The 24,945-nt window shown below is 35.8% G+C and overlaps 1 protein-coding gene across 1 annotated transcript in view; it reads right to left on the reverse strand.

Moving 5' to 3' along the window:
• Positions 1 to 5,126: 5,126 nt before the first annotated feature.
• The window catches only part of LOC149771854 (DNA nucleotidylexotransferase-like), a 48,194-nt gene continuing 28,375 nt past the window's right edge, over positions 5,127 to 24,945 (reverse strand). Inside the window, exons 7-9 of the mRNA XM_089948129.1 lie at positions 20,943 to 21,075; positions 18,111 to 18,738; positions 5,127 to 6,916 (exon numbers count right to left, since the gene is read on the reverse strand). Of these exons, the coding sequence (XP_089804255.1) occupies positions 6,830 to 6,916; positions 18,111 to 18,738; positions 20,943 to 21,075 (848 nt within the window). The 3' untranslated portion in view covers positions 5,127 to 6,829. The remainder of the gene's footprint in view (positions 6,917 to 18,110; positions 18,739 to 20,942; positions 21,076 to 24,945) is intronic.

Here is a 24,945-nt window from a genome sequence, read left to right on the forward strand (position 1 = left end):
ATGGAGAGTTCAGTTTCACAAAGGATTACTTATTTTCAAGGATTATCAAAATGTTTCACCCCATTATTCCCAAACCAAAGGCTTTACATAAAATAACACAGCATTTGAATGACGATCTCAATTTTTATGATAAAAAAATTTCCTTATCATCACCAACTGCATTCTGTTCTGAGGAATTATATCCTTTTATTTGTCTGTATTCCAATGCAGGTAAATTAGCAAATAGCTTTCATTAGGACATCAAATGCTTTCATAAAATGATTGAAAGTAGAATACAGTTTGTTTTAAAAAAGGATTTTTTGGATGAATCATTATTTTTTGGACTATTAGGGTTTTGGGATTAGGCATCTGACCAGCAATTGAATTTTGCACATCATGAAATTTTTCATTACCTTGTACAGATAAGCAGTAAAAAATAATTGTATTTACTGTGTATCTTTCAACACGATAAAAATAATCCCCCCCTCCATAATTTATGTTTCAATTTTTTTTTGCCTAGATCATGTCTCAAAACTTACAAAAATTAAACAAATTATGTTGAATTTGCCCTCACCCCACCTCATAATGTACATAAATACAATTTTTCTTTTGTTCTTCATAAGCAATTTATGTGCAAACAATACAAACTTATCCACTGTCCAAAATCCTCATGGTCCTGTGATGAAGCATATACATCCCTAGTGTGTATCGTTTATGTCAGGTAAAAACACTGACATATTGTCCACTGACATGAAGCATGTACATGCCTAGTGTGTATCGCTTATGTCAGGTAAAAACATGGACATATTGTTCACTGACATGAAGCATATGCATCCATAGTGTGTATTGCTTATGTCAGGTAAAAACATGGACATATTGTTCACTGACATGAAGCATAATTGACAAGAAGTATATACATCCCTAGTGTGTACCGCTTATATCAGGTAAAAACATAGACATATTGTTCACTGACATGAAGCATATACATCCCTAGTGTGTATCACTTATGTCAGGTAAAAACACAAACATATTGTTCATTGACATGACGATATATAAATTAATCATGTTTGGTTGTCCTCAAGAGTTTCATTATGTTACCAGACCAGAAAATAGATCCGACAAAACCACAAACAAGAGTGAGAGAGAGAAATAACTGATTGCTTCAAGGTATCAGCAAATCATGTGTGACATGGTACATGGTACAAAATAACCAACAGTGCACTATTCCAAAGCTGCAAATAAAAATCATTATTAAATACATCACTGTGGGTGCAAATGACAATATTTTTGTTAACACAGATTACAAAAGTGGTCTTCAATGCTGTGAATGCTATTTTAACTGGAGACATCATTCTCTTTATAAATTATGATAGCAGAGTGGTAGGCAACAGAAACTTGGGTTCTGGTATTAACTGGTCTTTTAAATTTATTTATAAACCAAGCCAACTCCAGAAGCCAGTTTTGGATTCTTTTAGGTATGCAGATTCTTTTTAATATACAAAGTTGGCTGATATACATAAACTGACATTGGTTTCTTTTAACTGGTATTAAAAAGAATTTCAAATTATAAACTGAAACAGTGGAACAAGTAGGGCTCTGTAAGTGACACTTTAGTATACATTACACGATGAATCTATTAAAGCGAAATGCAACAGGTAAATAGGTGTCAACTGTGTATCATTATCAAGTTCAACTAAACTCTTTCAAACTGAATTTAGGGCTCTACTTGACACTGAACAAGGATCAAATTTGCAGCTCGATTAGTGGGTTGAGAAAATGAAGCGAATGCTGCCATTACAAACCCAGAATGGTGAAAACAACAACACTGACCAGTTTTTTTATTGCATTATTTTTAATAAAATTTAAGTCTGTGCATTTTTGGAAATGTAATTTATGATTGATTTTATCTGCAAATCCTACATTTGATACATTTTATTAATCATTTTACCAGCCAGGCATTGATATTACGAATGAAAAGGTATCCCAGAACTTGTAACTCAAAACCAAAGATTTGTCCCAGTACATACAGTACACAAAATATTACTTTATTATTACTATTACTTAATTAGTTTATGGTGTCCCAATATATATCGTAAATTCTGTATACCTAGAGTGGCATTTCAAATGGAATTAATGTATGCAGGCAGCATGGATTTTTGAGCCTGTCCTCAACCCCTGGAGTTGAAATAATATCTTGGCAGCCACTGAGATCCCCACTCAATGCAGCAGAGGTGGCTCAGTGGATAAGGCTGCATGTTTGATTTCCACCATCTAATCAGGGCTATTCCATTTAATCATACATGGCAACCAGGGAAGGCATTCTTAAACAAAATATATATGCCAGGGTACTCTGATTACTCAAAGTGTTCATATAAAAATGATACAAATTCTAAATTGCATCTATGGGTGACTACTTCATGTTGAAAGTGCCTTCCTTGGGTACCAAGGTTTTCTTACTGAAACAGTCCTCAGCTTGAATCAACAACCTAAAAGCAAAGTCTGTTCTAAATTTGCTGTGTTCATAAGCTCATTGAAGTGTATTTGACTTAAACAGGTGAATTAGTTTCTTGGGAAAACCCCACGTTAATGCCACCATTGTGGAAGAGGGAAAACCCCATGTTAATGCCACCACTCACAGATGAGGGAAAACCCCACGTTAATGCCACCATTGTGGAAGAGGGAAAACCCCACATTAATGCCACCATTCTGGAAGAGGGAAAACCCCACATTAATGCTACCATTGTGGAAGAGGGAAAACCCCATGTTAATGCCACCATTGTGGAAGAGGGAAAACCCCACATTAATGCCACCATTGTGGAAGAGGGAAAACCCCACGTTAATGCCACCATTGTGGAAGAGGGAAAACCCCACGTTAATGCCACCATTGTGGAAGAGGGAAAACCCCACATTAATGCCACCACTCTGGAAGAGGGGAAAACCCCATGTTAATGCCACCACTCATAGATGAGGGAAACATTCCATATAAATGTCATCATTCATTAAGAGAAAATACATGTTATTTCCAACATTCATGCACAAGTTATGTTTAACATTTTTAAGATGGCTGTGATGCATCCTGGCAGTCACAAGAGCACAATTTATATAAGAAATAGCAACAAAATAGTGTTTTAGTGAAAACCCCACATTAATAGGACTGATTAATTCAGGAACAACAAAAGGGCTGTTCCGTTAAAACATACATGGGACCCAGGGAAAGCACTTTTAATGTAGGGTGCTCACCAATAGATGCAGTTAAGAATTTTCTTATCATTTTAATATGAACTCTGTAAAATCAAAGTACTCTGGCATATATTTTTAAAAAACTGCCTTCCCTGGGTACCATGTATGTTTAAATGGAACATCCCTAAATTCCTTAAGGCAATTTTGTTAAAAATCTATCATTTAGAAAGAATATCTTACAAAAGGATTGATTTAAATTTTTTGGCAACAAGAAATTCCAAATAATAAACTACTATTGAAAAATAAAAATGCTTGAATATTCTGTAAAATCCGCTGATGTCAACAGTCTAGTCCACAAACCTGAACTAATACTCAAAAATGCTCGTATCATAAAATTTAGCTAAAACATAGTTACAGTTACACAGCGTAATATTTTAGCACCAATGCTCTGACAGCCAAGAGATTTAATATTTTAGACTACATCAAATTTGACAAATGACTATCTACAAGGAATGGCCGCCAGTTTTCCGACATTACTGCTGGACTTGCCTGTGATCATACTAACTTAAACTAAAAGTAGATGGAATTCTGCCCTCTCATTGGTCCAGAAAAATGAGGTTATTAGCTGGCACAGTGAATCATTTTAGCTCACCAATAAATTGGTATATTTTTTAAATATATTTAGCAATGTTTCACAGGATAATTTATTGAATAGTTGAATTGTTGCCAAGGTTACTATTGACAATAATGTTTAAGACCATGTTCCTTTACTATCCAATAATATGCTTTATCACATTTTGATAAGTTTTGATATCAATACAGAAAGTGCTGATGATAATCTGTATAATTTATCTCTATGAAATCATTTGTTACATACATGTTGGCTTGTTATACATAAGACATTATAGATATGGGGGCTTTCTGTGGACTAACTTGTGGTCTTACATATCTACTAGCCAGATCTGATTGACTGAGTATTTGGTTGACTATATAAATATGTTTACGGCAAGCACCCAAATGATCCATACTGCATCCTCCAAATATTCTGGTAAGAAGTCAACTCATAAACTCAATTATGTAATTGTTTCTGTTCTGGTGTTTTCCTGACTTTATCAAAAATTTGCAAAATTCAAGGACATTTCTATGATCAGGAAAAAGAATCTATAATTTCTCCCAATCTTTGCCTGATTTTCCGGTTGCATGGAACCTTGAATTACTGATAGATGGACATGGCACAAAAGATGCTGGGCCATACCATAAGCTTTCTTGGCCTGACTTCATAGGTAATTTAAAGACATACACACATACAAATTCAAGTTTGGTGATTGATGTTTGCAAACTTAGTTGAACATTCTATATATCAGGATATAAATGAACAATATATCAAAAGATTATTTCAGCAGTGTTGTGTTGAAATGAATTAAGAATTAATAATAACACTGTCTGATATGAATGTTATTTATATGTTGTCTGTCCTGTAAATGCTGAAAAGTCTTAATCGATCTAAGACATCTTCCCATACAATTTTAATATAAGCATTCTTATAGTATTCATTTGTGTTCAGAGTCATAATAAATTGCCAAACAATCTACACAAGATTTACATAGCATGCAAGTTTACATTTATTGTAAACCATAAACCAAGGTCTCTAGTAGCATCTGTACAAATGTTTTTATTGAAAATGTAATTATCACCAATATAATGTGATGCATGTGTGTGTGTGTTCACAAAGTGATACAGATATAAAAAAATGGGTGAAAAGTCATATTTTTTTCAACATCTGGTTAATGTTCGAGTACTGCGTAAAACAGTCATGTGATCTGTCTAGGTACTCTCATCTATTTGCTGAAGGGTAAATTGTTTAGCTGCATGGCTAGAATTACTTGCATACAAACAGGGAAATGTCCATTTTATGTACATGTATGTGCATTTGTATTCATCAACAAATACTGAACTGACAAAATGGATATATTGTATAAACCAACTTTATATATAAACGATGGTCAAAGAAACAGTGAAATGAGTGTGAACATTTTGGCATGGAACCGAGATGAAATATTTAATTCAAAATAAATAACCCTGTATAAAATGGACTCCTCATATTCATAATATACTACACATGTTTAAACACTACACATGTCTAATGCACTACACATCTAATACACTAAACATGTACACACAATAAATCATAGGTCTTGTAATACACTAAACATTTAAGCCCAAATATACATAGGTCTTGTAATACACTAAACATGTATGCACAATAAATCATAGGTCTTGTAATAAACTAAACATGTACACACAATAAATCATAGATCTTGTAATACACTAAACATTTAAGCCCAATAAATCATAGGCCTTGTAACACACTAAACATGTATGCACAATAAATCATAGGTCTTGTAATACACTAAACATGTACACACAATAAATCATAGGTCTTGTAATACACTAAACATGTATGCACAATAAATCATAGGTCTTGTAATACACTAAACATGTACACACAATAAATCATAGGTCTTGTAATAAACTAAACATGTATACACAATAAATCATAGGTCTTGTAATAAACTAAACATGTACACACAATAAATCATAGGTCTTGTAATACACTAAACATGTATGCACAATAAATCATAGGTCTTGTAATAAACTAAACATTTAAGCCCAATAAATCATAGGTCTTGTAATACACTAAACATGTATGCACAATAAATCATAGGTCCTGTAATGAACTAAACATGTACACACAATAAATCATAGGTCTGGTAATAAACTAAACATTTATGCACAATAAATCATAGGTCTTGTAATAAACTAAACATGTATGCACAATAAATCATAGGTCTGGTAATACACTAAACATGTATGCACAATAAATCATAGGTCTGGTAATACACTAAACATGTATGCACAATAAATCATAGGTCTTGTAATAAACTAAACATGTATGCACAATAAATCATAGGTCTTGTAATACACTAAACATGTACACACAATAAATCATAGGTCTTGTAATAGACTAAACATTTATGCACAATAAATCATAGGTCTTGTTGTTGTAGGGTTTAATGCCATTTTTCAGCACATGATAGGCTATACATGGCGGCCAGTTTTAATGGTGGAGGAAGAACCCAGGAAATCCCCGGAAAGAACCACTGACCCTTGAGAAGCTACTGGCAAGCTTTCTAACATACCCACATTGGCTGAATCTGAGACTCAAACCCACGAAGACAGAGGTGAGATGGCAGTGATCCGTAACAGAGAGCGATGTAGACCACTCTGCCACTCGGGGCCCCTCATAGGTCTTGTAATACACTAAACATGTACACACAATAAATCATAGGTCTTGTAATACACTAAACATGTATGCACAATAAATCATAGGTCTTGTAATACACTAAACATGTATGCACAATAAATCATTGGCCTTGTAATACACTAAACATGTATGCACAATAAATCATAGGTCTTGTAATACACTAAACATGTATGCACAATAAATAATGGGTCTTGAGCACAACTATACCTTAACTGCAATGGAAGGATCTCGGCTTCACTTTTTGTTCTAAATCATTCATTTCATCAGCAGTTTGTCAACTATTGTTTTTTACTCTGTGCTATCAAAGAAATAAAGAAAAACTTATTCAGTTCAGAGAATGTTTGATCAGCAGTTTCTCTCCCAAGGTTCTATGTACTGCAATTTCATGTTCTCAAATACTTCCTTCTCACTTCTGGCTGGTAGGGCACAGTTCTGAAACAGAAAATGCAACTCTTTAAATCAAAATCAAACATACGTTAATCATTATCTACCAGTAAGTAAATAGATCTGTATGCATATTAAGTACTAGTGTAGGACAGGTTCAAGTATCTCAATAAAAATTCCTGACTAGTAATGGACAAAGTTGCCCATTAGGCCCTACTGTAGATAACAAGTGATCAAATTTTGGTTTTAGCTTTTGGTCTGCCCAGGTAAGGACAATCAAAATACCTTGACAATTTTCTATCACATTCTGCCTCAGAAATATTTTCACAGAGTAACAGTTCAAAAATGGCATACCTGCCATAATACGATGCATCACAAAGAAAACATGATTTTTATTATGTTTTAAAAAACTTAATTTTCAAAAATCTTTGAAGAAAAACAAAACAACAAAAACCACCACCTTATTATACACTTGTTAACAAGTAGCATGTATAAATGGTAAACAGATCTGCTTGGAGCTCATTTAGAATTATCTTGAGGCACTTTACACAGCAAATTGTCATGGAGGCAATTAAAAGATAAGGAAGTCAGGTATAAACAATCAACAGCTGTACCATCCAGTCTCTAGTGGGTGCAAAGATGAACACTAATGACACCTTCATTACCTTCAATCTTAGAAAAACGGGTCCAACACTATGCCAGCATACTATTCTTTGATTATGAGTAGGATGCTGTGCCAACTGAACTACTACTGCTCCCTAATGGAGAACTCAGATGGTGAAGTATGCAAGGCAAGACAGAACTGCTCTATCAGCAGCATGGTGAGATTATGGAATGGACAATGAAGTTTCATAATAATCTCACAGCCAAGAGACCAAAGTATGAGGACTGGTGTCTTGATCTCCTCTTTCTCCAGGAGGGAAAGTGTGTCAGTCTTGATGAATGCTTTCAGTGTATATCAGATAGAACTTGAAAGCACACACTGTATCACAGAATCTTGCCTCTCTTCATGGATCTAGAAAGGAGAAGGAGAAAATTATCACGTTCTGGCTTCCTGTGGATGGCATCTGGTTTTTGGCCATGCATCCTGGTTGTGTCATTTGAACTACCAAACCATCTATGGTAGCTTGGATTGATCCAAAGCGTATGCAATTCATTCACTCTGCAAGCTAAGATGCTAAGTTAAGGCCATCTTGTATGATAGCAGATGACAGCTGTTTGAACAACATTCTAGTTGCAACCCCAAAAACACAATCATACTTGCTGGCATCCATACTGTTGATAAATTCCATTGTTGGTTCTGCCACTGATGCAGGAATTATCTCATCTTGGTTAAGATCAGGATCTGCAGATCATGGCAACTGAGCTAATAGAGCTATTTGCAAAAGGTGCAGAAAGAGTTATCCAAAATGAAGGTCTGAAGTCAGAGGAGTTTCTTTAAGGATATCCTTGCCTTCTTGGACTTTGGTTCAACTATTTTGACAATCTGTGCAATGCACATGGAACAAAAATGAACTAATAGAGACAAGGAACTCCATACCAAGCTGAAGAGAAATATGGGAAGGGGAGAGATCTGACTTCTCCCTATTCATAAAAAACCACAATGAGAGAGGCAGTGGATTAAACTATTAATATCATATCTTGAACCACAATCTACCATGTGTTACTGTAACACATCACCAAGTTACACTGCAGTTGCTGTTTTCGAGGTGGGCATGAAGTGGGTGATGATGTAGGCAACTGTTGAGGTCCAAGCCCATTGATTCTGGTCCAGCCAGAATGACACATAACCCTCCAGAACCATGAGCGAATAAATGTGTGAAAGCAGGCATCTGTCAAATCAAGACTCATCCCCACTTTAAGTTTTTTTACTGACCATGCCGTTTTCATCTTGGGCTTTAGTACACCTATAAACTTGTTGAGCTGGCTCAAGTCTATCACTTTACTAAGCTTCTGGTTCATTCTGGCACCAGGAAAACTCCACTGTCCACTTGCTGGGGGAAAGTATATATCTCATGCAAAACTGACAACTTCAAGGTTCAGGTATTACCTGTCAAAGAAAGGCAAACTGAAAGTGGAGGGGGGAGCTAGATGAATGAAATCTAAACCGATTTGAAACAACTTTAATTACCCATTGTTACATGCTTAGACTCTAAAAAACAGTGAGAAAAGAAAGAGCGAAAACAACAAGCTTTGAAAAATTGAACAAATAATTTTTTTCCCTGGAAAAACACTGTAAAAATGAAAAAATAAGAACTTGCGGTTTTAAGAATCAAATCCAAAAATAATCCAAGAATAATCCATGAATTAAATTTTTGAAGTCCTAATAATAAAATGTTCTAATGAATTCAAGTTCAAGTCCCAACGAAAAATCTGAAATGGAAGGCGATGATGTATACTGTAGCCTTTATAATAATAATAATAATAATAATAATAATGAGGACTTTGTATAGCACCTAATCTTTAGAAGCTCTAACGCTTTACAACATTAGACAACACCTATAACATAAAAACATATATAATGATATGATTACAAAAACAAACACCATGAAATTAGAAACATAAAAAAAAATGCTGAAAATATTGAAGGTAGGAAACATTATTAGGTCTTTAAGTTTGTTCTTGCAGTTGAAATAAGAGAGTTTTAAGAGATCTCTTGAATGGGATCACTGTGTCTTTGTGTCTTAAGTTCAGTGGGCAATTCATTCCACATTGAATAGGATCACTGTGTCCTTATATTACAGATGTGTCTACAGTTCTTTGTTGATTCACAAATAATATTCCGGTGTTTGAATTTCCAAATAAAGTTTTAATAAATGTCTTTGTCCAACAATTCTGTATGAGCACTCAAATATATCCAGGAAAAAGAATCATTTAGAATCCAAATAATTTGAATAAAAATTAAAATATAACTCCAAACTGTAACAACAAAAGGAACACTGTTACAACCCAGTGTTTGGAATCCTGACTAACTAATTTTTCTATAAACCAAGGTTATACAGTAACATGAGATGCAAAACAGATTCCCGGATGAGTCAACTCTTCAGAATTTCAAGAACAGTGTAGAAGTATTTATGTCTAAAGGCACATAGTCCCAGTCAGCCTCAATTTCACTATCATCATTCACACATTAAGAATGGATTAATAAAAAGAAGTTGTTTACTTCATTCTCAAGATGCAAAGTTTGGTGTTTACAATTAAACAGTCAGGTCAAACTAATAAGATTTTAAAACTTACAAACAATTAAATTAAATCAAATATGAATTAAATCAAAATATACATAACACATATTTGTTGCCCAGAGTGAGGTCAAAACAAATTTTGTGAAAATTGAGCAGACTGGCATCTATAGTGACATTGTCAGCAGGTGACAAAAACAGACATTTTCATTTACTAGCAGGCTTAGTGGACAAGAAAATGGACTTTCTGAACCCTTTAACAGACTGTTTTCAGTACTGTGAAGAAAGTCACCATATGAACTTGTTTTTGTTACCATCTAAAATACTGCTGTAGGCAAAACAATCAGAGTCTATCTGGTTTTCAGGCTACAGTCCCACCTTTGAGCTTAGTCTAATGCAGGCCAAAAGAGAGGGCAGGGTGAACTGAAAATCCAATTTCTGTTCAACCTACTTCATGTACCTCATATAACCTCTGAAGAGAGAGGTAACAATTCTTGCATGGGCTAAAAACAATGCAGCTCTTGAGTGAAGCTGTTTTATAACTTTTTTCTATTCAAAACATGAAAATGGGCCTCTTTCTCCACAAGACAAGGAAAGACAAGGTAGAAACATTTTCCCATCAACTACAATGTCAGCAGGAACATTTGACAGTCCATTTTACAAAAACATGGGGCAAACACGTTTAATACCATTATTTCTTTATCCAAACTCAGCACATATGTGTGGCATGTGCCAAAATGCTTCTCTACCAGCATGATGAATAAAAAGCTGGTAACTAACTTTGTGAGAAGGCTTTGAACATACCAGTGTCCCAAATCTTATCAAATGAACAGTAATCACCTTCATTTTCAGAGACTGTGGGAATAAATGAAAGCAGGGATGGTTGTCTTCATTATCCACATCCAGAAGCCATTACCTGGTATGCCTGGTTGTCTTCATCATCCACATCCAGAAGCCCATACCTGGTATGCCTGGTTGTTCATCAACATCCAGAAGCCCTAACCTGGTATGCCTGGGTGTCTTCATCATCCACATCCAGAAGCCATTACCTGGTATGCCTGGTTGTCTTCATCATCCACATCCAGAAGCCATTACCTGGTATGCCTGGATGTCTTCATCATCCACATCCAGAAGCCATTATCTAGTATGCCTGGTTATCTTCATCATCCACATCCAGAAGCCATTACCTGGTATGCCTGGTTGTCTTTATTATCCACATCCAGAAGCCATTATATGATATGCATGGTTCAATAATGGCAGTGACAGGAACTTGGCCAGAATAAAAATATCCTAAAGATCTCATTGATCAGAGCTTTAAAGCCAACATAGTATTTGAACTCATACATCAACTGAGGTTGTCTCCACATTCATGTGGGAGCTTGTTCAAATCTAAAAGTTGTCCTCATTTAGAAGACTTGTATTTCTACGTAAACCACACCAGGCTTAAAACAAGAGGTATATGTAATCAGCATGGTATGGTACCTGCACTCAGGAAAAAAATTAGATTTTGAACCTTGTTGCAAGAACAGATAGCTTAGATGATTCCCAAAGAAGCTACAGGGCTAGTGGTGATACAGCCAACTGACCATGCAGATACCCATAGCAGACCAAAGATGACATAATGGTCAACTGGTTTGGATCCAACTCATCTCGACTACAAAACCTCAAAAGTGGCATTTGATGATCTGTTGACCAGACTGGTCATGGGCTGGTACAGAAGGCAAAACAAACAACAAACATTTACACGAGACTTATAGGCTCTCTGGTCCTGCTGCAGCATGTGATTGGACCTTCATCCACTGCACTACAGAGAAAAGACCCAGCAGCATCTGCCATGGCAGCATGAATCCATTATACTGGTAATGGCAATGTAAAAGGCAGTACAAATCCATTGTACAGTTTACCTGTAAGGGCAAAGGATAGGCAATATGAATCCAGTGTACCTGTAAGGGCAATAAAAAAGTCAGAATGAATCCACTGTTTACCTGTAAGGGCAATTAAATAGGCAGTATAAATCCAGTGTACCTGAAAGGGCAATGAAAAGAACAGAAAGTTTATTCAGTACTTTAGGCCTCTGGCCCATAATACGTAACATAATAAAACTGAGTACAATACAAAGTTATGTAATGACCAACAAAAGAAGTGCAAACTGTACACCAATTAAAGCACTGAAGTTATAACTTATAAAACATAAAGAAATCTGAAAGTGTTATTTATAATGTTATTACAGCATGCAAGAAGCAAAAATGTGAAATGGCATGATCACAGTGGTGGGTAAATATGTGAAATATACTTAAAATGGAGAGAGAAAAAAATACAGTAATCAATGCTTAAGGCAACGATAAGACAATAATAATAACTTAGCAGATCACAGTCTGAAAATTCCAGAGAAAAATCCTAAAGATTTGGGGAGGTTTGCTAATATATGCTACTTCTCCCATGCAAAAGCTACAAAAGGAAATACATTTAATATATGGGCAGCCACACAGTGGTGACAAGGCTAAGTAAACATAATAATAATGAAGAAACAAATTTGTTCATCTTTCCAGGAGAGCTGGATTCATGAAGTAGCAGAAATTAATTCCTGTCATTAATGTGACTGAGTAATATGCTCAACTGAAACACTAGTGAATGTTTTGGCCAAGAGGAAATCACCTCAACAGAAACACTAGCAAATATTTTGGCCATGAGGGAATCACCTCAACAGAAACACTAGTGAATGTTTTGGCCAAGAGGAAATCACCTCTACAGAAACTCTAGCGAATGTTTTGACAATAGGAAATCACCTCAACAGAAATTCTAGTGAATGTTTTGGCCAAGAGGAAATCACCTCAACAGAAACTCTAGTGAATGTTTTGGCCAAGAGGAAATCACCACAACAGAAACTCTAGCAAATGTTTTGACAAGAGGAAATCACCTGAACAGAAACACAAGTGAATACTTTGGCCAAGGCCAGGAGAAATCACCTCAACAGAAACTCTAGCGAATATTTTGGTCAAGAGGAAATCAATGCAACTGAAACACAGGTGAATACTTTGGCCATGGCCAAGAGGAAATCATCTCAAAAGAAACTCTAGCGAATGTTTTGGCCAAGAGGAAATCACCTCAACAGAAACACATGTGAATACTTTGGCTAAGGCCAAGAGGAAATCATCTCAACAGAAACAATAGCAAATGTTTTGGCCAAGAGGAAACCACCTCCACAGAAACTCTAGTGAATGTTTTGGCCAAGAGGAAATCACCTCTAGAGAAACTATAGCAAATGTCTTGACAAGAGAAAATCACCTCTACAGAAACTCTAGTGAATGTTTTGACAAGAGGAAATCAGCTCAACAGAAACTCTAGCGAATGATTTTAGCTATGAGGAAGTCACCTCAACTGATTAGATGCTTTGTGGAATGCTTTGATGCATGACATTGCAATAGCATGATATTATTTAGTAAACGATGTAACATGGATATGCAGTGGCAGCTTTGGTAATATTTCCAAGTTGTTTTTCCAATCATTGGTGGAAAGGCCCAAGTTTAATCTGCAGGAAACAGAAACATAGGTCAAAGTAGGCTCATCAAATGCCAAATTAATCTACCTTACAGGTGACAGTCTATTGCAAAATAGAGAAGTAAATTAATGTATTCATTACAAATTCATAATTTATGGCTGTAAAATATTAATTTTATTTCAATGCAAAACTATGTGAGGGCTTTTCCAATAAAATATACATGGGACCCAGGAAAAGCATACTGAATGTGGAGTAGTCATCAATGCAAATGAGATAAAAATAAATTAATATGTTGACAGCAGCCCTAGGGCTCAACTTGACAAATCCTCTGTTTTCTAATTATTTATACTGATAAGCTGCCAGTTCAAGCCCATACTTTGTTCTACAAATATTTGATGTTGCCCATTCATTAACAAATAGGCATTTGTTTCGTCCTCCAAAGGATGCCATTTGCAGCAACTTCAATAACACATGAACCCTTCATTAAAGCAAGCTGGCTAAAACCTTCAATAAAAACAATGCACCTTTCATCAACAGAAGTCAGAACCAAACTTGAATCAAAGCAATGGAATCTGATTGATTGTTACACTTTCCAAAGTGATTGGAACACTTTTACTGTGCAATGAAAATTACTTTTACTACAGGAAAAAAATAACATAATTATGATGACTACCAATACAAATTAAATTTACAATTTTTTTTCACTATATATCTGGCTGTTATGAAAGTTGAAAACTGGGCATCTCGTAAACATGTTTCTGAAAAATTTCTCTTCTTCGGTAACCATTTCCGTGAAAAGACTCATCCCCTATGTAGCCTCAGCAACATGATTACCCTTAGGTAGCCTCAGCAACATGATTACATTTGTTGTTTTAGGCAGACCAAAAATCTAGGCCAATTTAAGTGCATGTAGCCTGTAATGAACATTTATACAGGAAGATGCTACTGCTGACAATGAATATCGTAATGAACTGTTCTGAGTCCCACATTTGTCGACAATGGGATACAAATCAAACAAGGACTACCATTTTTTCTATATATACATGTTTCGTATGTTTTTTAATAGAATAAATTTTCTAAAATATGACATCTACTCAAATTCAAGAATTTTTCTTATGTATATAAGTACACTGCTCCCTCGATAACTCGCGCCCGGATAACTCGCGATCCCGCTTATAATGTGGTGTCCGTCTTGGCTCCCGATTTTTTCCAGAGAAAATGTATTTAAAATATCTTTAAAAATATGCTGAACATGAAAAAATTACGACAAGAATTGATAAATTAAACCTTGATACATTGCTCGTTTTATCATCGAAAATGGTGATTAATGCCTGTAAAAATATAATCCATATTTTGAAATTTGCAAGTTCTAAAGAAGAATTAATTTCAGAGATCTCGAAAACGCTTAATTACGCGTATTTGGAAGCCAATTTTTGATCTGGGACTCAGAAAATCACTGAGGCGGGAGTCCTCCTTACGCATGTAATAGGTGCGCTGGAAAATTCAAAGATTTGCAAGTCCTGTTTCAGCCACCTGCTTTGTGGGAAAATGTGTTGATCAGTTAACTGTGCTGATATTTACAATGACAGAATTCGGTGACTGAAAGACTCTTTGATGTACTGTTGCCATTTTATAAGAGTACATTAAAAAAAAAAAAAAGAACATGATGCAACAGCTAGGCGGCTAGTTCAAAGGCTTTGACTAGCGGCCGAGTTAGAAAAAATACTGATATTTAGTGATTGACTTCAGAGGCAGAAAGATCCAGTTTTAAAATCCTAGCGAGACCTCTGTTTAAAGATATCATATATTATGTAAGTTTTTATGATAAATAGTTGTCAGTATACTGTAAATAAACAGTATGGTGAAATAGCGATCAATGAAAACTTCTGGTAAATGCTAACAGGTGGCAACAGAGAATGAAATAAACACCAATTAAACGTCTTCCTGTGTGAAAGTCACGTTCTAATCCTTTAATTCCGTTTCAGTGTAAACATTATAATCACAACATATTATGTTCATTCAAAACACGAAAAGAGTCAATCGATCGTCACATTGAAACCCGTGAGTACTTCTGTGAGAACCTAATTACATGTACATGCCGGCTTTGTTTTGATCAACAACTTGGGGAAGTGTTTGTTGCATTTAAAAAAAAATCGATTACAAGAGACCTCGGGTGCTGGATTAAGGGTCTTGGAGCTGCCTTTGATGTAAAGCAAAACAGTAACAGAGACAACGACGATGATAGTGACTTAGAATGTTTCAGTGAAACTGATGTCATTAATGCCGAGGCTGTTTGGGAGAAATTCATACAGACTCATGGTCCTGAGATGGGCGTTTCTCTTGACAATATGGAGGAGTGGATTTGTGCTAACAATGATTGCCCCACAGCCAAATACATGTCAGATGAAACTATAATTATTTCTATAGTGAACAAATTTGCAGCAGAAGACGATTCTAACTGGAGTAACACAAGTGTTGAAAGTGATGCAGACGCAGATGTTGCACCCCCACCCCTCTGCACAGGAAGCAATCAAATATTTTGATATTGCCATAAGGTGGCTGGAGACCCAAAATGTTGACTACGTAAAGCTCATGCAGTTGAGAAATCTGAGGGATTTTGCTCGGTGGCAGAGAAACCAAGAAGTAACAAACACACCAAAAAATAACTGATTTTTTCAAAAAGTGAATTGATATTTGTCAAGTGTGGCACAAACGGCAAGTATTAACTCGTTCTAATTTACGTTGTTTTAAATTTGTAGACCAATTAAATACGTCTGTACTGATTAACCTTTGTTTTTTTTTGTTTTCCATTTTACTTCTATCACATTCAAAAATATTTATCTATCTATCGTTCGATCGACACTGTTTCTCGAAAAGAGTCAATCTTTTGTATATAAAAAAAACCGTCTAATTTGGATCAAACAATAAAACTAGAATGTATCCAATTCAACATAAAAATTAGTGATGTAGTACACAATGTGTGAAGTGGTACACATGTTAAGCGAACAGAAACCACGTGGAATAATGATTTTGATGATCGCCTCAATATACTGTAATTTATCCTGAAATTAATGTTGTCCTATGAGGAAATAATAAAGTACACCGTTATGAAGAGATATTTATTAACATTTAATCTCAGAACGATTATAAAGTGAGTATTCAACAGTATAATCTGCCTACCCTCCCCCCTTATTTCTCCGTTATGTCGTCAATCACTTTATTGGTTTTGGGCTTATTTTATAGGTCCCTCGATAACTCGCGCCTCACTTATAGTGAGGTCGATGTTTCTCGACCCCGATGTGCGCGAGTTATCGAGGGAGTGGTGTATATGGATTTTTCATATGTATCTATATTACTTTTATCACATTAAAGATTTATTACACAAAGGTAACACCAATGTAAGCTGTCAATATACAGGTTATTTCAAACTGTGTGTGATTTGGATTTTTAATGTAGCTTTAACAATTTTTCAGTCATATCACTACGCTGTCTGCAATGTGGCAGTTTATAGTGATGTCTAACACTGGGGCATCATGCCGCAGACATGTAGAATGATGTCCCACCCAGTCGCATTATCCTGACACCAGGCCGACCAGTCCTTACACTAACCTCTTAATGCTGAGTGCCTAGTGAGGCAGCTGTTAGTACCATTTTTATAAGTTTCTGTATGACTCGGCTGGATTTTGAACCCTTTACCTCACAAATCCAAAGCAGACACTCTAACCACTAGGCCACCGGAGCAGTCAAGAGAGAGAGAGAGAGACAAAGAGAGAGAGAGAAGGGGAGGGTAAAAGAGGGGGAGATAAAATCATGCAATTAAAATTGGATGTGCCTTCAAATTAATCTAAATTTCCATTCTCTGTTTTGTCAAAGTGTAAATCCTACACACTGATGTAAGGACACCCATACATATGAATTTCACTTGACATTTTTCTAACACACATTAAGGTACATGAAGATTTCAATAACCTGATTAAAAAATTTTTATGTTACAGTAGAAAAGCATCCTGACAAACTTGGACTGGTTTTATGTTATGGTAGAAAAACACCCTGACAAACTTGGACTGGTTTTTATGTTACGGTAGAAAAACATCCTTACAAACTTGGACTGGTTTTTCAGGATAGATTGGCTGAAAGGAGGGACAGAAGAAAAACAAAATACAATAAATTTACAGCAAAGAAAGACAGGACCTTTCTTTTTTTTACATAACCATCTTCCTAGCCCAACATCAGAGAGCTGATAAACATTCTACAAACCACCCATTATATCTCATAGTTTGAAGTTGCTGAAATCATTTAGGAGGAGATTTGTGACATTCCACATGCAAATTCAGGAACAATTAGAGTGGAATTACACAGTCTCCCCTTTCCCTTCCCAAACAGAGCAGAGAAATAAGTTTGTGTCTAAGGGATGTTCTAGTAAAACATACAACTATGAGTAATTAGTACCATGGCATATACTTTTTCAAAAATTCTTCCCGGCGTACCATGCATGTTTAAATTGGAACAGTCCTAAATTAATAATGAACTAACTAAATATCTCTATGAAAAACAAACAACTAGCCTTGTTAAGGTCATACAGTCCATGGCTGGATAGCTTCATGCCAAGTTCCCTCTGGGCATATGTTCGAATATCTCTGTTAAATTGCTTATTCCCTGTCCAGCCCACCAATGCATAGAAGTACTGTTCATAAGGGGAGACAATCAGGTCAACACGTCTTGCAATCCAGTTTCTATCCACTTTGGCAAGTTCCATGGGGGATAACTCATTTTCTGTGCCAAGTTTTTGTTTCTTTGCTTTTGACTCAAGATCTTCTAAACTCTCATCTAAATTCAAGGGATGAAAATGTAACAGCTGTTCACTTGCTGTGCTAGATGTGGAATTAACTATAGAATATCCTGAACCAATATTGCTTAGAGAACCACTATAGTCCCTGGCAGGATTTTCAGAACAAGACTGTGGAATTTTTATGATGCCCAGCCACTTTTCAAAATGATCTAGCTGTCCCTTAGCATTGAGTTTGGAATCAAGAGTCAACATTTCATCACTGTATGTGCTTTTCTCAAGGTTTCCACAAAGAATGATCCCTTTGTTCTGGAGCCTTTGCAGTAATCGAGCCAGCAAGCCCACTTCCTTCCCATCCTCTGGATGGGTCATAAGAATATCAACATCATGACCCTCTTCTTTTCCTCTGCAAAAGAAACAAAATTCTGTTTGCAAAGTACATACATCCATTCTGTAGCACTGTCAGTAATATACTGGAAATGCTGATTTAATCTGGGCCAATTCAGTTTGTTGCCGGAGGGACTAATGAATAGTTTGAATAAACATAATCAAAACGCCTATCTTGCTACCACAGTGAAACATGACTTAGCATCCAGAATCAGATTAATGTTTAATAAAGTACACTCCAATGAAATAGGCATGTCCCACATGGTTTCCCTCATGAGCCTGGAATGTCAGAAATTTAATCCAAATACCAATGATACAAATGCATCCATCATATTAGAGTCCCTCCGAGGTACCAATACTCTACTCACCAAAATGAAAGCCTAGGGATCCATGTTAAGTTCATTTTTCTACTGTAAAAGGTATATTCAATTTTAAGGAAGATATCTTTTACAGATCATAAGATTATATAATGTAGAGATACCTAGGATAAGAAAAACATGGTGCAAATTGATAACATTGCAATATCGTCAAATCACTCCAGTCTCTCAGTAGCCAAACTAATGTACGCATATGGATAGACAAATGAATAAAGGTATCCATACTGAATGTTGAATCTGCATCATGTTCATTTAGGACTAACAAGACATTGTAAGAAGTCTAGTGTGAAAAGCCGATGTCCATGTCATTTTCTGTTAAGAAGTAGCGATAATATTTTCAAAATGACTGCGGTAGCTACTATATCAGATTTCATGATTGGTGCAATTTTTATTTAGTAATAACTAGACCATGGGATGAATGTGTGAATATGGTTTAGTAATAACTAGACCATGGGATGAATGTGTAAATATAGTTTAGTAATAACTAGACCATGGGATGAATGTGTGAATATAGTTTAGTAATAACTAGACCATGGGATGAATGTGTGAATATAGTTTAGCAATAACTAGACCATGGGATGACTGTGTGAATATAGTTTAGTAATAACTAGACCATGGGATGAATGTGTGAATATAGTTTAGTAATAACTAGACCATGGGATGAATGTGTGAATATAGTTTAGTAATAACTAGACCATGGGATGAATGTGTGAATATAGTTTCATGGCATCTCCTTAAGTAGTTTTCTGAGTAGTGAAACAAATTTGTGAAAGCAAATGATGAATAATTGACAAGAGGCCATCCTATAAGCTTGTCTGGCCTACGAATGAAATAGTTCATTTAAAAAAAAATGGCAATTCGTAACATTACTGGCTAAATCATGCCAAGAAAACAGAAGCTTACCCAGTTTGACAAGGCTGAGTACTGAACTTGCAACCCTTGGATTGCAATTCTGATGATTTACCAACAGCCCTACCATGGTTCCCAGAAAGATATAGAAACAAGAGGCCCAAGTTAACCCAATATCACTCACCCAGGTGAATGCAGACTTGACACAATTTCTGTAGTGGGGAAAGAAAAGACTGAAGCACAAGGGTGCTACATTGTCTATTAATGTTTACATTATTGTAATCATTTACCTTCTTTCCAACACCATATATACAGAAGCACCGGTCTGCCATATAAAGGATGTTTATACAAAAAGCATTGTTCCCTGTATCTATTCCTGCCACTGGGGACAACAAAGCACTGACTAAGGACTTAGAAACTGTTCATAGCACCACCTTCAATACGGACATTTTAAGAGGCAGACCTTACAACTGGGCTTTTTAAGAGGCTTTCCCCTTCACTGTCAATGTGTTTTCAATTGCTGAATGATATTTTGAGACTAATCCACAATGTAAAACCAAAACCCTGAACAGACTTAATTTTGCATGAACAGCATGTGTATATTAATGCATCTGACATACTCCATTTAAAGTTAGTCTGGTTCTCTAACCAACTCCACTGTGTCTAAAACCTGGATATGGACTAAACCTGGAAAAGATAATATCTGGAGTTATTTGCAATGTCTGCATTTTTTTGGCCTAATGTCTGCAAGTCCATAATTACTGGGTCATGTCAGTAAGCCTAGCAATCAAATTGTAATGGTTGTCACATCTGCTCAGAAACTGTTTTGGTAAATTACTGGTAATGGAAACACTGGTAATTTTCCACCAAGCAGGCAATCCTCAATTTTGGGCAAAAATTTAAACATTGACCTCATCCTGTATGTACAACATACTCCCTCATTTCTTGAAAAATAATCTGATGAAAATTACAGTCTATACTGGTAATTATGGTAAACCTTCTGAATCCACCTGTGATCTGCAGAATGATGCCAGGTAAAATTGCCTCTGCCTCCTTCCTCACAATCTGTTGGATATACTGTGCTTCCTGTAGCTTCACTGGTGTAATTAGGTCCTTGTGAAAAGCTAGCCCTAAGAAGGTGCAAAAATAATAAGTCATTGTGTTTAATGTGTCCTTCCTTATAAACTGCATCTAGTCTGTGCTATACAATGTTCAGAGTCAATATTCCCCATATTCATGTTGTAAATAATGTTTCACATGATTATGTAGGTAGTAACATTAATGAGCAAGTGGCCTCTGCTCAGTCATTCCAAGGGGAAACAAGAGACTAAAGTGGGCCTGATATTGCTCAACTGGGTAATTGTCAAATGTAAGCTGCCTTGTGAAAGCAAATTCATACATGCAGCAAAACTGCAGAATGGAATGAAAAGTTTGTGACACTTAGTTTCCTTCTTGTTCATTAAGCCTCATAAAATATGAGCATTTCCAGTGTCATGTTAAAAAAACAATTGGACTGGTTAATTGGAAAAGACTTTTTAATCTCTTGCATCCACCTCCATTTACCAAAACTGAATCATAGTGGTGTGACCCAATTTTATTCCTTTGTGACAGAATTTTGTCAGTTCTAATCAACAATTTTTTATGCTAGTTAAATATACACTGAACTGACTATGAATAGCAAACAGCATGCTTTTTTAATCTAGTAGGCACAAAAATTACTTGGGGGAAATAGTAAATGTCTAAATTAACATGATCTCTAACACCTTGCCATTACCTATGAATGAAATTCAATGCAGTCTAGCCACAACAGTCTGAAAATCTAGAAAATCTTTGTCAGTTATTTTCCAAAAAAATGTTTTATGGTCAAATTTTTACTATGTCAGTGTCCCAAAAATTGGAGGATCTAAATATTTTAGGTTAATGACAGTTGTTTTTGTTGTAGGGTTTAACGCCATTTTTCAGCACTAGCTAGGCTATACATAGTGGCCAGTATAACTGGTGTAGGAAGAACCCTGGAAAACCCAGGAGGAACCACCAACCCACGAGAAGCTACTGGTAAGCTTTCTCATGTACCCACATTAGCTGAGCCTGAGACTTGAACCCACACAGACAGAGGTGAGATGGCAGTGATTCGGAATGGTGAGCGCTTTAGACCACTCAGGCTCCTGGTTAATGACAGTAAATCAATTTGGAAGTGATTATTGCTTGTTTTTTATAGTTTGAGTCAAGGTCATAGATACCAAATAAAGTGACAAATAAAAAACGAAATGCCCTAAAATAATGAATATACATTTGATAACATGAAAAGTTAACAACGAATCTTTGCTCACAGAATGATCTCATCTGAGATAGTCATGATATAAGCGTATATCCCAAGTATAATCAAAATCAGATCAGAAAAAGGGTCTGCAAAGTGGTAACAAGCTCAGATAATGAGATTAAGATTACCTCAATCACTTGCATGGATGTCGCTCATTAATGAATTTATTCAAGACCTTAATGAGGTAAGCATATACTCCAAGTTTCATCAAAACTGGGTCAGAAATATGGCTTCCTGAGTGGTAACAAGGTTAGTGAATCAGATGCAAGATCACTTCATTATTATGTAGGGATTTTACTCATTAACAAACTTGTTCAGATTTTGATGAGATCAAGCCATATTCCATATCTGTTTGAATGGGATCAGAAATATGGACTCTAGAGTCGCAACAAGCAATTATTGATGAATGGACTGATGACACATGACTCACACAGGTTACGGCATAAGCTCAATCAGCCTAATGGCCAGGTGATCCAAGAAAAAATAACCTGCATCATGCTGAAATGAAAACAATGAACTAGAGTATCAATACATTACTTTTGAAATATCACAATTTCACATGGTTTTGAACGTTATTCAAAAGATTATGTTTTAAAAAATATTTAGAGGGTTACATCTTTATAAATCTTTATATATAAAAAGGTTATTGAATTAATACTGGAATATTTTGGTGTCGACAATTTTTTTTTAACCAAGCCAACATGATCAATTTCCATCAAGACAAAAGGCCCAAGTGAGTCTGATATTGCTCACCTGGTATATATTGGTATACAAGGCAAATGTATGAATGTGAAAGATGTTCATGCTGAGACCCTATCACATCTAGGTTGATATGGTTAGGTTGTTTTGAACATAAAGTTGTTCTATTATATTGTTTTTTTTTATATAAGCAACAATAGCCATACCTGATGGAATATTTATATATAAATATTATATGTATCAGTCGTAAATGTTCCATTTTGTTGGCATCACGGAAACTACATCATTGTTAGGGGAAACACTGTGGTAAACTTTTTTGTAGAGAATGCTAAAAAAAAATTCATACCAAGCTTGATCAAGACTGGCATGGCCATTCTAAATAAGTTTAAAATAGGTTTACAATGGAATCCACACCAATGCTAGGGAAGCCAATCTGACATGATTATAATAAAATGGGTTTTCATGTTTACAATGGAAGCCACATCACCACTAGGGAAGCCAGTCTGATATGATTTTAATTAAATAGGTTTCTCATATGTTTTAAACAGAAGCCACACCACTATTAGGAGACAAAATCCAACATGATTTTAATAAAATAGGTTTTCCATAGGTTTAAAATGGAAGCCACACTATGCAAAGTCTGACATGACTTTAGTAAAATAGGTTGTTGTTGTTGTTATGGTGTTTAACACCATTTTTCAGCACAAGAAAAGCTATACATTGTAGCAGAATAACTGGTGGAGGAAGAATTAATGAAAACCTTGAGAAGAACTTACTCATGATAACCTACTGGCAAGCTTTCTCATGTACCCACACTGGTCAAGCTGGAGACTTGAACCCATACAGACAGAGGTGAGATGGCAGTGATCTTTAACTGTGAGCACTGAAGATGACTTGGCCACTTATATCCCCAACATAGAAGCAAACCAGTAAATTATGTTTCTCCATGAATACTTACCCAATCACATTACATTAGGAATATTAGCCTGCTACCTCATAAATCCAGCCCTACTAAAAGGTGAAAGATGTCTTTTTCTGTCTTACACAAAAGGCAAATACTCCTGCCCATTATCTCCCCTTGCCACCACCAAATCTCATTTAGTTTTTAGCTGAGCAATACACTAACAAGGATGTTCACATGGTGAGGTGATTGGGAGTCATTTATAATTAATGTGATTGGGTAAAGTATTCTCAAAGAAAAACAATTTACTTAAAAATTTGCTTCTTCCTTCAAAAACACTCAGGAGAATAGGTAAAAGGAGGAGATAATGTTGAGCTTCAGACTTCTACCATGAGTATCCTTCTAGGGAATGTTGGCTGGATTCCCCATATGAATGATAACCCATTCTCCTAATTACATAAGCAACACAGCCTAGGGTTACTTGATGTATATCCCTTACTTACAGTTAAGAAGAAAATTCTTAAAATCTTCTTACTTACAAAATTTCACTGGATCTAGTGGCAATCTATGCTGCCACCACCAGAGCTACCAGATTCAAGGTTTGCCTCTGCAAAACTAAATCTCTGAGGTAAAAGCTCAGGAAGGTTGACTCTGCATGCAAGCCAACAGCTTCTATTATATCTTGGATCAAAAGGCTCACTGAGATGGCTCGAATCTCATGAGTGGTAGTCTTCATGAGGTAACTCTGATCTTGTGAGACTTCAGAACATACCAAGCATACAACCTATTTCAGATATGAGGCAGGGATTAAGGGGTGATATCCTGTTTCCAAGCTTTCACTTGTCTTTGTGCATTTCAAGTAGTGCTTGAGTGCGCAAACAGAATCTTGCATGGCTGCTGTTCTCAACCTGTCAATGGAAGAAAGCAAACATGACTACCATTTCATTACCAACAGACGTTAACCTATTTTTGTCTACAAAGTCTGGCTGTGTCAAGAAGACCAATGAACCATCCAATATAAACAGAATATAGTTTGGGTCAACAGAAAAGACGTGACACTGGTTGTTTAAGAAGAATCTT

This window comes from Sinohyriopsis cumingii, unplaced genomic scaffold (assembly GCF_028554795.1).
Source record: "Sinohyriopsis cumingii isolate HCF-2022 unplaced genomic scaffold, ASM2855479v2 utg001628l, whole genome shotgun sequence".
Lineage (NCBI taxonomy): Eukaryota > Metazoa > Mollusca > Bivalvia > Unionida > Unionidae > Sinohyriopsis > Sinohyriopsis cumingii.